Source organism: Podarcis liolepis (genome assembly GCF_965112155.1).
Source record: "Podarcis liolepis genome assembly, chromosome: 5".
Lineage (NCBI taxonomy): Eukaryota > Metazoa > Chordata > Lepidosauria > Squamata > Lacertidae > Podarcis > Podarcis liolepis.
Genome location: NC_139556.1, coordinates 92629853 through 92645928, shown reverse-complemented (window position 1 = coordinate 92645928; position 16076 = coordinate 92629853). Strand labels below are relative to the sequence as shown.

Genomic DNA, 16076 nt, shown 5'->3' with positions numbered 1-16076 from the left:
CTGTAACGCTGTCCATGCTGGTTAAATGCTATTTATCTCTGTGGGATTTAAACTGCCCAACCGTGAAGGGAATTGCAGCCTTTTCCTTTGGAGTGAGACAGGGCCTGCTATATCTGGCACCCACAATATGGTGTTGCTGTGACAGATTCGAACTTTGCAGCTTCCGTTGCGTAACTGAAAAGATTCTCTGACATCTTGGCTGCTTAGAAACACTTTAAATGATGCCCTCAGGGTCTCGGTTTCTCAGATTGTTCGTCTGCATGCACAAAGCAAATCATGCCCTTCATATTTAACTACGGTCTCCAAGCTCATGCGTCTGTCATCTACCTAATCCAGACTTCCTCAACATGGTGCCCCCCCCATCTACTTTGGACTACAATTCCCATCAGCCCCAGCCAGCATGGGTGGTTGGGGGCAGCTGAGCTAAGTGCTAGAGTTCATCTTGTCAAAAATTCCACAATTCCGCCATGTGTGGTTCCTTGGAGATCCTCTTTGCCATTCATTCTTCACAATGCTCAGAGATTCCACATCTTGCTTAGATTACGGGAACAAGGAAATCCAAGCATGTCATCCTCCCATTCTGTCTTTTAAGCATGGAAATAATTGCGGTGGCATTTGTTTCCGTAGTAATGGCATGTAGTGCTGTGGTAGAGCTACATACCTGCTCTCCTGACACCAACATCACCAGGAAGGGACAGATAGTAGTAAGGTCTGGGCCCCATAAGTGCTCCAACGGGAGCACCAGATTGTTCCCACTGATGCACTCACACAACCTTGACTTATTGGCCCCTCTGCCCTGCCACTGGTAAGCAACAGTTCTGGTGTCAAGAAGGTAGCTTCACAGCTCTGCCCCACCATGTACTCAACTACTGATTTGTCCTTTATCATTTACAAAGACATGATCCATCATCCCACCTGTGGGAAGTCCCATAGAGCTCAGTGAAGCTCTTTCCCCTCCTTCTCTTTCCATAAAAGCCCTAAGTCTGACACAGAACGCATGGCCATCATCAATGCTCCTCTCAATAATACTTAACTGTTCTATATATTATCTCCCATGCTGTGCAGTGGATGGGGGGGGGTGACTGAAGCTGAAAGAGATTGGCTTGCCTATGGCCACCTAATGAAGTCAGGGCAGAGACAAGATATGAACCAGAGATTTCCTAATTTGTAGCTCAGTCTTTTAGTAGTTACACTGCACCAACTGTCTCGTTCCTCTCCAATGCCCTGTGTGAAGGTTACCCATATTTAACCTGTGCAGTGGCGAGGAGCAGACTGGCCAAATGTGATGGGCATGCATAAAGAGAGCTCATGCCATCATTTTGTAAAGGAAAGGTGTCAGTGTCGTGCCTGATCACAGTACTGGGCTTAATTCTCTGCCAATTCTATGTTCCGCAGGAGAACCAAAACCATGCAAACACCAGCTGTCCTCGGCTTTTAGATTATGGATCTTAGATAACCAGCTCAACACACTGTATGCTTTGCTTATACGTTCATGCTGCAAAGCCATTTTACTCTGAGACTATAATTACAGACATGCTTACCTGGGAGTAATTCCCCCTGAGCTCAATGGGCTTACATCTGGGTAGACACATATAGTACTGGAATTTAAAGTGATCCTAGTAGGGATTGCATTGCATGTACGTTGGTAACCTTAACATCCTCTGACCACTTCCTTTTCCAGTACTGTTCAGTGCAAGGTTGATGGACACCTCCTACCCCCCACCACCTCCCCAAAATCAGTCTGGACTCATTTTAATGCAACAGAAATTATAGCCAGCATGAAAACAGCTCATTGCAATTGAATAACCCCCAAGGATAATAATAATGCATAATTATGTAAGTGGAAGCTGTTGTGATCTGCTGTTGGGCAGGCATCTGGCTAATGAGTTTAACCTCAGACAAGTGTGGGGTCAGGAGCTTAGCAGAATCAAGGCTTTTTAGGTCATTGCACTATTTTTCCTCCAGTGAAAGAGGATGTTTCTTTTCACTGTGATCATGAATTCAGAAGTTTTTTCATGAAAGGGTGCTTATAAACTTGCATTGTACTTTCCCCATGGGGAGAATACTGGGAAAGAAGCTGAACAAAGGAAGCAGCCAAGAATAGCAGAGAAATGACAAATCACTCCTGTTCAGGCAAAATGGAAAGCAAATGCAAAATTTGCTCCATCAAGCAAGCTCAGGTGTTTGGAACGTTAAGATGAACTAGTTCAAGTTCATCCTGTACCAAAAATGAACTAGTTCAAGTTCACCCAAGTGAACTTTTTAATTCATAAAATAATTAATCAGCAGAAAAGTTTTACTTCGGTATTCTGAGTGTTACCAGCTGCTGGGCTGAAGTATAGGGTCAACAACTAAATCAGGGACCACACACAAAGAATATGATCTCTGCCGGACATAATTTCAGCGAGTGAAGCTATGATTCTAGTATTTCCATACTAGAAAACATTGCTTAATTTGTGCCAGGCACACAACTGTTAAAGGCACAAGGCAGCATTCAATTAGTTCCTATTTCTATACTTTTCAATTGCAGGGAAGATACAGGAAATTCCTCCTATCCCTTCCTTCTGATTGCTTAGCAATAATGACTAAGTGGTTAAGTACCCTTAGCAACAGCAGCACCTCTGGATCTGCCTAATAAACCTTGGAACACTTCACTATGTTTTGCTTTATAACTTATAGGAGTCCAGTTGTCTTACTTTTCTTTATTTACTGAAAGCTAAGAGACCAGGCCTCCTACAGGGTGGAGCAGATAAACTTGAAATTGTTCAAAGTTCTACCCCAGAGTAAACCTAATGCACCTTTAGTTCAATGCACTTAAACTTCACTTAAGTGAACAAATTTATTCCAAGCACTTCCAAATGTCTACCTCGGTTGGTTTTGTCATTTTTTGAAAGGATTATCTGACTGGTAAGAATTGAACAAGTGCACGGCCACACTAGCTGGGGCTGATGACAGTTGTAGCACAAAATATCTGGAAAGCACCAGGTTGCTGAAACTCTTCTAGATTTTGTAGTGGGGTGACAACTGCAGCAGACAGGATAGCATCTGCAGTAGACAGCCTTTAAATATCAATGGGCTTCTGTTGAATATTGAGGGCTGAATGACATCATGCATGTTCCCCTCTGCTGAGGGTTTGTTGACTTTTTTGTCTGAAAGGAGCTCTCAGGAAATGGCGTCAAGTGAAGATCAGCAATTGAAAATCGCCGGTGTCAGCGAAGTTAACTCTTTATTCAAAGAAACCAAAACAGTGCAGGCTTAGTGATCCCAGCAGCTCTTCCCAGTGTGGCAGTTGTGAGGACTGAAGGTTCTTTCCACAGCTGATTGGTCCCCTCCTTTCCAGGGGTTTTTCCGAGCAATTGGAGACTGTGTCTGTGTGCAACCGATCTCTCCTCTGCTCCTTTCATTTCTCTGTGTGTCCTGGGAGACCAGGGGAAAGGGAGCTGGTCACAGCAGGAGGGGGGAGATTCCCTGGATTCTTCAGCAGTTTGTCTTAGTCTCCTGACTCCCCTCCTCTTCTGCCTCTAGGTTCTGGAGTGCTCTCTGTCCCAGCTTCAGCTTGTTCACTAAACCCTGATGCCTCTTCAGCTTCCGACATCTTCTCGCAGTCTGCTCCCTCTTCTCCCTCTGACCACATATCACCATCCCACCACCATCCCACCCCTGGCTCTGAGCCTTCATCCCCTGGGGGTTCTCCAGCTGGTACCTCCCACTACTCCTCTCCAGCCAGTCCATGACATGAGCCTATGATCAGGAGCAAAAGAGTAGCCACATGGAGCTGAAGGTTTTCTTTCTGGGCTACTTACCTACTCCAAATCTTCTCTCACAATTTCAGGGTTGGGCCATAGGCAGCTGAGGTGAGCCAGGGACCAGAAGCCTTTGGACATGTCAGTGTCAGGAGTTCAGCCTACACTAGAGTAGGACCCTGGCAGAGACACATGCCCGACTGGCATGTTCTCTCCCTCCTAGTCTTTCGTTCGGAAGCTTCATAAGCTTTTTTCATCCCGAACATCACATCAACCGATGCCAACCAACACCGGCACACTTAGAGATCCGTAGAGTTTGCGCAACTTGCGCGTGACAGACCTCAGAAACTCAGCATTTTGGCTAATCTACTTTATTTACATATAAACACACACGGAGCACTGCAGCATGGCTCCTTCTCTCTCTTTAGCATCAGACAGCAAAGAGGAAAAGACAAAGCACAATAGTCCCACTTCACGGAACACAGTAACACAAACATCCTGTCTCCGTCACTTTCCACTCTGTGGAGTCAAAACATATACTGTCATGTGAAAGACAAAAATCCCATGACTGCAATCACGGCGCAGGAATTCTAACAGTCAGAACTACAGTTTTAAGTGCACTGCATAGAGATCGGTTTTGTTTAAAAAGTTGCTTAAATAAATAATACACTAGAGGACAAAGCAGGAGGCAGGACTGAGGAACAATCCAGATGTCAGGGGTAAACTCCAGTTCGCAGAGGTTTTTTTGTGGGAGAAGCCATTTGCATTAAATATACATTATGGATATACGTCTGGCTGTGCTGGCTCTTAATGCACGACGTTGACTCTCAGCAAATAATGTTCTGTGCTGACTGCGTTTTATTTTACTTTTTCTTTTAGGCACGATCAACCAAAGAGCAACGTTGGGGAGGTGCCCTCCTCTCACGAAATCATTCTATGGAGGAGGAATTTGAAAGAGCGAAAGCAGCTGTTGAGGTATTGTTTGACGTCTTGGAAAATGTCCCACCTGAAGTCGATCTAGCAAAGCAGCCTTTTGTTTAATGCAACAAAAGCACAACCTGGCATTAGGCAATTTGAGCTAAATGGAGCTAAAGTGATTGTGTTTCCATTGGAAAAATAATGGCGTGATCCTCAGCATGTTTCTCTGTGACATGGTTTCAAGTAGATGCGCTTTGGAGTGCTACCAAAGGGGAGCTTCTAGCATAAACAGTTTAAAGCACAGGAGTGTTCTTGCTAGCCATTCATCTGAGTCTGGGGTAAATATTCAAAAAACATATGTGTAACTAGGTGAGCAAAAGACCTAATTTCAGGTATTTCTCACAGCAGGTTACCAGACCCCCCCCCAATCAGTAGAAGGGTGGTTTCAGACCATTGCAATTTTTCTTTGGGATCCCATCACATTTTACAAAGTTCGGGTTGCACAATTAAAGTTTGGGTGGAGTTTTTGCACAACAAACTTGCTTCCTCCACATATTGTGAAGGAAGTGAAGGAAATAAGTACCTATCCTATTTTTAAAAGACATCTGAAGGCAGCCCTGTTCAGGGAAGTTTTTTAATATTTAACGCTGTATTGTTTTTAATACTTGATTGGGAGCCACCCAGAGTGGCTGGGGAAACTCAGCCAGATGGGTGGGGTATAAATAATATATTAGTAGTAGTAGTAGTAGTAGTAGTAGTAGTAGTAGTAGACCTTTTAGGCAATGTTAGCTGTTTAGTGAGCGTTCATTCTGATTTGTTTGCAAGAAGTTATTTGATTTTTAAAGTGTATTTATTCATTTCATAAAGTTTATATACTGCTGGATTGTACAAAACCTCAAACCTCACATGGAGCAGTTGTCACCCCCATTTCCAATATGTTCCCCCTTCACTTTCCTTATTACAAAGTCTGCTTTTTTGTAAGCTGGGGAGGTGGGGAGAGTTGGTTGTGCAAGAGAACCAAATCAACTATAATTGTGTAACCTCTCTTTGTCAGTATGCGATTAAATCCCACTCGAAAATATCAACCGGCTGGAAGTGCCCAGAGAGAATGGGCAACGGGAATTGCACGAGCAAGAGAGAAGAGGGGAAAAAAACTTTACACACACACACACACACACACACACACATCCATTGAAACCCAGCCAGTTCAGTGTGAGTCCCTGGTGAGGATCACGAGGTTGATGCAAATAGAGAGACACTCAAATCAGCTGTGCAATTCGGACCCTGGTTATACACACAGGTTTCCCTTGCTGTGTTGGTCAGACCTCACCTGGAGTACTGTGTCCAGTTCTGGGCACCACAATTCAAGAAGGACACTGACAAACTGGAACGTGTCCAGAGGAGGGCAACCAAAATGGTCAAAGGCCTGGAAACGATGCCTTATGAGGAACGGCTAAGGGAGCTGGGCATGTTTAGCCTGGAGAAGAGGAGGTTAAGGGGTGATATGATAGCCATGTTCAAATATATAAAAGGATGTCACATAGAGGAGGGAGGAAGGTTGTTTTCTGCTGCTCCAGAGAAGCGGACACGGAGCAATGGATCCAAACTACAAGAAAGAAGATTCCACCTAAACATTAGGAAGAACTTCCTGACAGTAAGAGCTGTTCGACAGTGGAATTTGCTGCCAAGGAGTGTGGTGGAGTCTCCTTCTTTGGAGGTCTTTAAGCAGAGGCTTGACAACCATATGTCAGGAGTGCTCTGGTGGTGTTTCCTGCTTGGCAGGGGGTTGGACTCGATGGCCCTTGTGGTCTCTTCCAACTCTATGATTCTATGATTCTATGATTCTATGATTTGGATCTCACATTCTTTTGTTTTGCATTTACAAAGGGTGCCCTACCCCAGGCACACACACCCCAGCACAAAAAATATCGGTCCTGACAACCAATGTCAGACTACAGATCTGCTCCAAATCCTCCCTTGAAATTGAATTTGGGAAGGAGCCTTGAAAGATAAGTTTATTCTGTGTGTGGTCTCAGGAGCTCAGCCAGAAGTCTCTTGTATTAGCAGCATGCAGTAAAACCATTTATCCCAACCAACGGCTGCAAATCTAGGTGAGGAAGAATTGCTGTTCTCTCATTTTTATGCAGTTACATTTGCTTGTTTATCTCCAGCTTGATTCCAAAAGACTGAGAGATGGTGTTGTGGCTCTGTTTTCCTGATCTTCTTCTGCCAATCTGCCTTCAGCCTTTCCTCCAAGATCTTTGCCATTCTATTCACATTCCCCTTGACTGACAGCATCCCTGATACTCCAAAGCTGGGCTTTCTTTTAGCACAACGTGAAATGATTTAGCAGCTTATATGTGGCTTGGGATGAATTTTTACTGTACTATTTTCAGGGATCTCAGTGGGATCCAGACAGTGTCCCTGTTCAATGCAAAAAGGCTGGGCCTGGCCACTAAGAGATCTGTGCCTAGGGACTGTGCCTAGGGAGACATTTTCAGAAAAGCATAAGGCAGAACTTCGGCAGTTAAGTCAGAGCATTGACTAAGACTCAGCAATTCACATAGGCCTTGGGCAGCTGTTTCCACATTCAGGACAGCTGTTTGTGACAGCGCTTCAAGGACTGTACCACTTCAGAATGCAAACAGGCATGGGATGTATAGCAGACTGACCCTGCTAACTGCCCCCAATTAAATATAGCAGACCCACTGCACAGTACAACAATTAAATGGATTTCTATAATTTACCACAGGCTATCTTGCCTTGTCTTATGTGAGGGAAACTTCAGTTCAGAGTGTCTCGGCAGGAGTTGATCAGAGAAGAACAGTTTTATTTACAAAAAAGATACAGAGTTGGTGAAACAAGGTTGGGTCAAGAGATGCGTTCTTTCAGGTAGAAGTTAACTTATAAGTTAACTTATAAGTTAACTCCCAGTGCTTGTGTTTCCAAGCACAATTCAAAGTGCTGGTGCTGACCTTTAAAGCCCTAAATGGCCTCGGTCCAGTATACCTGAAGCAGCGTCTCCACCCCCTTCGTTCTGCCCGGACACTGAGGTCCAGCACTGAGAGCCTTCTGGCGGTTCCCTCACTGCAAGAAGCCAAGTTACAGGGAACCAGGCAGAGGGCCTTCTCAGTAGTGGCACCTGTCCTGTGGAACGCCCTCCCACCAGATGTCAAAGAGAAAAACAACTACCAGACTTTTAGAAGACATCTGAAGGCAGCTCTGTTTAGGGAAACTTTTAATGTTTAATAGACTATTGTATTTTAATATTCTGTTGGAAGCCACCCAAAATGGCTGGGGAAACCCAGCTAGATGGGCGGGGTATAAATAATAAATTATTATTATTATTATTATTATTATTATTATTATTATTATTATTACTTAAACATAAAGATGTCACAGGCTTAAACACAGTAGTATATGCACAGCTTTTCTTGAAATTCATTTACTCAGAAATCAGTTGTTACACTTCAGTTTCTGTTGTTGGGTGTGTGTTTTTAGGAAACCCTCAAATTTGTTGAGTGGAATTTCTGAGGGACTGCATCACCAGACTCTGGTCTGGCTCTGCTGCCTGTCACTGGGTGTCACATGATTGAAGTGCCCGCAATGCCTTTGGAAAAGTAGCTTTTCAGGAAAGGTGGTCTGCATAGCCTTCTCCCTGACATGCTAGCTTTCTGTGTACAATGGCTCTTTGATATTCCCTGCTAAGTTGTGGGTGAACATATCAGACAACACAGCGATTCTTCAAACAGCTCTTGTTTATTCACAGGCCAGAACAGAACTGAACGGAATGGTTCAGCCAGCCTGCTTATATAGAGCTCCACTAGAACGCAACAGTAACCATTTTCTGTAACTATCCAATCACTGAACGTCACTTTCAATCCCTTATTTGCATATGTGGACCTGAACTATCTACAGTATCCCCCTGCTGGCCCAGGGTGAGAACTTCAGTACATAACATTCCCAACAAATATTGAATTGCATGCTGGACCTTGTGCACTGCCTTGTGCTAGTCCTCATTGAATCATCCAAGTGGCACAGCTGGCAGGGAGAAGAGGTGAAAGCATCTAGACCTCATTATGTTCCCAACAATGTCGTGGGGAACACAATAGGACCTTGAGGCATTGTGGATCTGCTGAGCTTCACTTTGGAGGCTGCAGAGTTCTTTTTCCCCCTGGGAAGCTGACATTTAGGAGGGTGGAACTGATACACACACCTACAATTTTGGTGGGCAGATCCAAACCCAATCCAGATCAGCCCTATTACTAGTGACATTTATACATTGTCTGTGTTCCAGGGCCGCGTTAAGCATTATTTACACTGCCAGCTCCTAGTAGACTAATGCAGAGTAATGGCGCTTTATGAATCATAAATAAAATAATAAGGTGTTATTGAAGCCATTCCTGCAAAGTGCTTTGAACATTTGAAATGTGCTATATAAATGCTAAGTCTTTTTTCTTATTATTCCTTAAACCCACAATTTGTTTTCTAGTACAGATCATGCGATTTTTGTGGGTTTTCTGGCTATTTAGCAGGGAGTGGGGAGGAGACTTTATTTCTCTTTTGAATAAAACTCAGGCTTCAGATATGCCTAAAATGCTGGCAGCTATGCTTTTCAATTATGAAACATTCTGCACAAAGTAAAGAGACTCTTTTTAATAGCATCCTTTCTCTAAAACATTTCACCTAGAGAGATAATTAAAACATATTCATATTATGGCCAGGGGTGGGTGGGGGGTGGGAGAGAAGCAGCTATTAGATTGGAATGTAATTAAAATACAGCTTACTTAAATTTGGGGTGTAAAATGAAAAGGAGATCAGCTGTATTGAATTGCCCCTGCAGTATGACTGAAAGGGCAATAAGGCTATGATTTGATTGTTTTCTGATGATTAGGCCTACTTAGATTATATCCTCATGCCATCTCAACACACTCGTCAACTGTCCTGATTTGAGCAGGACACCCCAGAATTACAGAAGCCACTTGTTCTTCTGATTGAATCGCAGAATGTCTCATTTTGGCTCTTGCAAGAGGGTGGCCTCAGAAGAAACTCATTTTATGGGGGAAGTGTACTCAAGATGAGTCACCTGACTCTGTTGAGAATGTAGCCCCCCAAAGACACGTGTTTTGGGGGACCATGCTTTCATGTGAGTCACATGACTCGCGTGGGAGCGTCTCCCCAAAAGATTTTCCTCTGCTGGATGTTGGAGGGCATGTCTCAGCACCTTCACTCGAATTAAGATGGGGAGGCATGTACGCTTTGTCCTACCACCCCCACCCCTAACACACACAAACACTGGCCTGGTTTGCATATGACAATAAACCATGGCTGATTAAACCTTGGCTTAGTGTTATGTGTGATCCCTACTCAGCAGCTTAGCTATGTTTTGTTGTTTTTTACTGCTAATGAACCACAGTCTGCAGCTATGGTTTGTTGACTTGTGAACTTTGGTTTGCTTTAGCTATGGCTTGGCTTTACACATGAGTCCAACACTCTTCCTTAACCATGGTTTTTTTGACCATCCTGTCCCAGTCATTTGCCACACTACAAATATTTGAAGCAAGAGCAGTTGGAACACAAACCAACCTTGAGAAGCAAGCCATGTGTACTGCGATGATCTGTTGGACGACTTGTGGTAGCAGCTGAACCAGAAATTCTTTGCTTCTTTGAATGCTGATTCTGTGAAACAGACATAATCCAGATAAAAATTGTGGGTAGCTGCCCTGATCCATTTGAAAAGAAAAGAAAAATCCAAAAGCAGCAGTATGATAATCCATTTATTAAAACCGAGGAAAATGTCATAAAGTACTGTGCAAGCTTTCAAGTCCACCAGAACCTTTATCCAGTCTGACTGTTGAGCAAAAAAACAGGGGGTGAGGAAGAGAAAATATATTGCTAGGTGTGGTGGAAAAGCTCTGTCCGCAGTTTATAAGTGTTTTAAGATTGAGTGCATGCAGTGTTATGTAGACTTAAACAGGGTACTGTGTCCAAGTGTAACATACATCTTGGGTTATACCAGAGGCAAGTGATTTTAACCAAATTTTGCATGTTTGTTCCTGAAATCAAGGAGTAGATTTGCATCCATGTTTGGATACAGTTGGACGCCATTTTGAATCAAGGTGGTGGGTTGAACTTATCCAAACGGCATTGATTTTAACCACAGATTTCAAGACTGTGATAGGGGCGTTTTTTGTTCCTTAAAATTCCCATGCAATGCTAAATGCAAAGCAGCTAGTAGTCAATATATTAGCAAAGCTCGAGATTAATTGGACATGATCCAGGCAACTCACTACCTTCAAAGGCTACATACATCACAAGGTCAAGAGGATAATGGATTTATTTGAACATGCTCTTTCTAATTTCAGCAGTTCTATTCCATGCACAATTCAAGGAGCACAGATGAATCGAAAAACAGCTCTCCATCTTTCTTCGGGTACATAGGTTCTACGGAGTATTACTCACGTAGGATCTCGGAGGTTCTTTTTTTTTTGTACCAACTGCTATACGTTTTCATGAATGGAGAATGGACTGCTGCACTCCTCCTGCCCCAGATTTATTTGTAAATTTGCATGCAGAGGAGGATGCTTTCAGAAGGGGGCAGCTTTCCCTGCACTCTCATTTCATGGAATTCTCTGTAACGGTTAATTTTTGTTGTCAGCAAAATGCAGGCTAAGCTACAGCAAATCCAGCATCACGGGGAACAGATGCTGCCTGCAAGATAAAGGTCTTTTGGCTAAAGAAACCCAACTCCAGTGTGTGAGAAGAAACATTAATTATAGAGACCTCGGACCAGTTGCCCTTCTGCGGAGGAGTTGTTTCAGTTGGCTGTTTATTCCTGGATCAAAGAAGAGAAGCGGAATCCAGCTCTAGTGGTGCAGCTTGGATGGAATATCCCTGAAATTAAATCAAAGTGCCCAGTGAATTAGCATAGGCGCGACGGGGATATGCAGATCTAAATGAATACGCCTTGCCAAGTCTGGACTTTGAGAGGGCTCTTGCAGAGCTAGATAGAACTGAGAGTTTCACATGCCATGTGAAAAGGAACCAGGTTACTGATTGTTCATAACTCTAAAGGCTCTGTCCCGACAGTCAAGAAAAACTAGAGATCCTTGTCTATGTTAACGTATTATTTTATGTTTACAAAGTATGCCAGCCTTCAGCAACCTGGTGCTATTCAGATGTTTTGGACTATAATTTCCATTTGCCCCAGCCCACTTTAGTTTTAGTCCAAAACTGCTGGAAAACATGAGGATGGACAAGGCTGAGATACACAATATAACATCTCCTTGCATCTTATCATATTATGTTGTGTGCATTTTTAAACTCTCTAAAGCTGCATACACAGTATGCTTTTTAAAGCACATTTGAAACAACCCTTTTCCTCCAAAAATTCCGGGCAGCTTTTTTCCACCACTAATTGCAGCAGGGGGACCAAATCCCATCAAGATCAAGGCTGGGGAGGGAAGGAAGCACCTCAGATTACATTTTAAAATAAGCCATTGAATTAATGTACATGGAATTAATGTGCCCTCAGCTGCACTAATAACCAGAGCAAAAGCAAAGTGAAAACATCCCTCCCAGATCCAAAATGTAGCATGATGAATCTTTAAGGGAATGTGGATGTTAGCTGAACCAGCAAAGTGTTTGTGTTGTGGACGCTGGTTGTTGCGATTGCCAAACTTTAATTAGCAAGCAGTTATAATTCTAAGTACCCACAATGCTGATGGATTATTCCTGGGGCTCTGGCTGGTGATTTAAGACAATCCTGTTTATGATTTGCCTTTTTCATTTTGCGTCCAGGAGAAGCAGAGCTAAGCAGACAACAGACACAATAACCTCACGTTGTTCCCCAAAGTACCCACATAAAACTATATTGCTTAGACTTTATTAAGGAGGAAGTGCAGAGAGCATAGTCCAGTTTTATATAAACTGCTCTTTGATAAGCCCCTGGGAGGACTGTCAGACTGTGAATTCAAACCAGATCATGTTTGCTAGCAGGCGGACAAAGCCTGCCTGCCTTTACAGTTTGGTAGCGTTCGGAGCTAAATTACCTCTAGATTCTAGATACTTCTTATGAGTTGCAAAGTCCAAGTTACTTAAGTCTAGCAACTTAGCTGAATTTTAGTAGCAACAGAGACATCACCTTGCCAACAAAGGTCCATATAGTAAAAGCTATGGTTTTCCCAGTAGTGATGTATGGAAGTGAGAGCTGGACCATAAAGAAGGCTGATCGCCGAAGAATTGATGCTTTTGAATTATGGTGCTGGAGGAGACTCTTGAGAGTCCCATGGACTGCAAGAAGATCAGGGGGTTGGCAGGGGGTTGGACTCGATGGCCCTTGTGGTCTATTCCAACTCTATGATTCTATGATTCTATGATTCTAACTCTCGGAAGTGAGAGCTGCTGGACCATAAAGAAGACTGATTGCTGAAGAATTGATGCTTTTGAATTATGGTGCTGGAGGAGACTCTTGAGAGTCCCATGGACTGCAAGAAGATCAAACCTCTCCATTTTTAAGGAAAGCAGCCCTGAGTACTCACTGGAAGGACAGATTGTGGACAGATTGTGGACAGATTGTGAAGCTGAGGCTCCAATACTTTGGCCACCTTATGAGAAGAGAAGACTCCTTGGAAAAGACCCTGGTGTAGGGAAAGATGGAGGGCACAAGGAGAAGGGGACGACAGAGGACGAGATGGTTGGATAGTGTTCTCGAAGCTACCAGCATGAGTTTGACCAAACTGCGGGAGGCAGTGGAAGACAGAAGTGCCTGGTGTGCTCTGGTCCATGGGGTCACGAAGAGTCAGACACGACTAAACAACTAAACAACAACAACAATTCCTCCCCCTCCCCACTTCTTAGGAATCCTGGGGTTCTACTCTCTCTCATTCCCTTCTCCACTCCCAAAACTCAGGCATACTCTGACTCACCAAGAACGTTGGCAATCAAGGAGAAGGGGGAGAGGAGAAATTCAATTCAGTTCACATTTAACGGTCAAATTCGCACTTCCTGAAATGATACGCAGCCATCCTGCAAACCCCCCATTTCTCCAACCTTTGTAGTGCAGTTCTCCAGCCAAGTAATGTGTCCCAGAATGGGTATACTAGGGTGAGAGAGAACAGCCTTTGCCAAAGGTGGTCATGGGCTTTGAAGACGCTCGAACTCAGGACGCAAGAGAGAAATGTGCTAAGAGGAAGGCACGCTTGGCAAATCCACACCGTGATCAACTCCAACCCGGAAACTAATGTCCCCACTGTGGAAGGATTTGTGGATCCAGAATCGGCTTCCACAGTCACTTACAGACTCATTGTTAAAACCGTGTTTATGGAAGACCCAGTGTGGTGTAGTGGTTAAGAGCGGTAGTCTCGTAATCTGGGAAACTGGGTTCGCGTCTCCGCTCCTCCACATGCAGCTGCTGGGTGACCTTGGGCCAGTCACACTTCTTTGAAGTCTCCCAGCCCCACTCACCTCACAGAGTGTTTGTTGTGGGGGAGGAAGGGAAAGGAGAATGTTAGCCGCTTTGAGACTCCTTAAAGGGAGTGAAAGGCGGGATATCAAATCCAAACTCTTCTTCTTCTTCTTCTTACTCAGCTACGAGTGATTGCCAAAGAAGAAGAAGATACCAGAGTGAAGTGTGCATAAGCATGCAAATATTAGCAGAGAACATAAAAAATGCATTATACAGAGCTTTCGGGGGGGTAAAGTTGTTGAGGTTTTTTGGCAAAATTGACGTTTTTGAGCTATTTTAAAGAAAAATCAGCAAAAATGCTACTGTCAACATGGGTTGCCATACACCTGGATTTTCCTAGACATTTTGCCGCTTTCTGCCCAGGCACTGCTTCCGACTACAGTATGTCCAGACATATGGCAACCCTACATTATATTAAGGAATATTATTTAGCAGCATTTGCTAAATTTATGTATATTTGGCCAAATTGCATACAAAAACGTGCACATTATGAGAAGTTTGCTTTGATGGATTTTCATGAGGACAGTGCAGATGGATTTGGAAATGTGGGTAGATGAATTCAAGACTGGGAAATGAGACACTGAAATTGACAGATTCGTGCATCCCAGGCTTGAAGCGCAATGCAAAACTAGAGGTGACAAAGACACAGTCTCAGAGCTTGCAGCGTGGCATTTCATTAAGGTGCATGGAGTGAAAAAAGGTGAAAGCCAGCATTGCATAGTGGCTAGAGCCTTGGGCTGGTACTGGGTTCAAATCCCCCCTCAGCCATGAAGCTGTTTGGGTTACGGTAGGCCACTCACATTCTCCCTGTCCAACCTACTTCATTCGTAAAGGTTTCCAGAGCGGTTGTTCTGTTACTCTGCTGCTGAAGAAGAATAAAAAAATAGCTTGCGGTGCCTACACTAACAAATTTGTTATGGTATAAACTTTCATTGACTTATGCATGTAACGAAATCGACCGTAGTCTACAGAAACTTGTGTCATCATAATAAATATGTACCCTTTTTACGGTGCTGCAAGACCTTGTTTAGTTTCTATTTTGTAAGGCTGCAGTGATGAAAAAATGAGGGTGGAGGAGAGAGTCAGATGTGCTGTCATGAACACTGTAGATATAATTTTTAAAAATGCATTGGGAAATCATCCATTGGTGACTGTACTGTGTATGCAAATGTTCAGGCTTGGTAATGTTTAATCTTCCTCCCTTGACTGCTCACCTGAACGACTTCTGCCCTCCCATCAACAGGTAGTCATCAGCATTACTTTGCATTTTTATTTGCCATTTTAAACAGGTGGCCTGGGATGAATATCCACCAAGATCAGCTGGAGGCATTAGGCATTCAGAGTTTGCAGTTTTGGAAACAGAAAAAACGAAAACAGAAGATGCTGTGAAGCTGAAAGATGTTTTTCTCTCTCACACACGCTTTTTTCTTCCTCTTTTAAATCCTGCTTTCCTTGTTTTCCTTTTGATTTATCCTCTCCCTAGTCAGACACAGAGTTTTGGGATAAGATGCAAGCAGAGTGGGAAGAAATGGCTCGCAGAAACTGGATCTCCGACAGCCAAGAAGCACAAGGCCAAGCGGCCGTCTCCATCAATGAGAAGGTAACGCTGATGTTGTGGAGAGAGAAGGCTTGTAGGGCCGCTGGGTTGCCAGGGGCAACCATGGAAGCTTGACTAGGCCAAAGCCCTTGACAGTAGCTAGAGGAGGGTGAAATAATTTGACAAATGCCTTTTTAATTTGTTCCAATGGCAGCTTTTAAGCACCAAACCAGGGGTGCAGGTTGCCGTCCGCCACATGGCAGTGGTCCCAAGATGCCTGCTGCCTCTCTCCTCTGTGGCATTTAGTAAGGCAAAGTGAGGGAACTCACAAGACAACGAGGAGAGGAGTTGCAGGGCCTTATTCAAAGAGTGTGTAATGTGAGCATGAAAAAGACTGAAAAGAGGACGAGTG

The 16076-nt window shown here is 43.8% G+C and overlaps 1 protein-coding gene and 1 long non-coding RNA gene across 8 annotated transcripts in view; one reads left to right on the top strand and one right to left on the bottom strand.

The window, feature by feature from the left end:
• Positions 1-16076, top strand: part of PEX5L (peroxisomal biogenesis factor 5 like) — a 173027-nt gene that overhangs the window by 141431 nt on the left and 15520 nt on the right. For all 7 annotated transcript variants that reach the window (XM_083504177.1, XM_083504175.1, XM_083504174.1 and 4 more), the window contains 2 exons: positions 4623-4718; positions 15611-15727. In XM_083504177.1, the coding sequence (XP_083360303.1) occupies positions 4623-4718; positions 15611-15727 (213 nt within the window). The remainder of the gene's footprint in view (positions 1-4622; positions 4719-15610; positions 15728-16076) is intronic.
• Positions 10981-15601, bottom strand: LOC310707528. Its single transcript, XR_014526546.1, has 2 exons — positions 15342-15601; positions 10981-11555 (listed from the first exon to the last, which is right to left on the bottom strand). It is a non-coding gene; the product is annotated as an uncharacterized lncRNA (long non-coding RNA).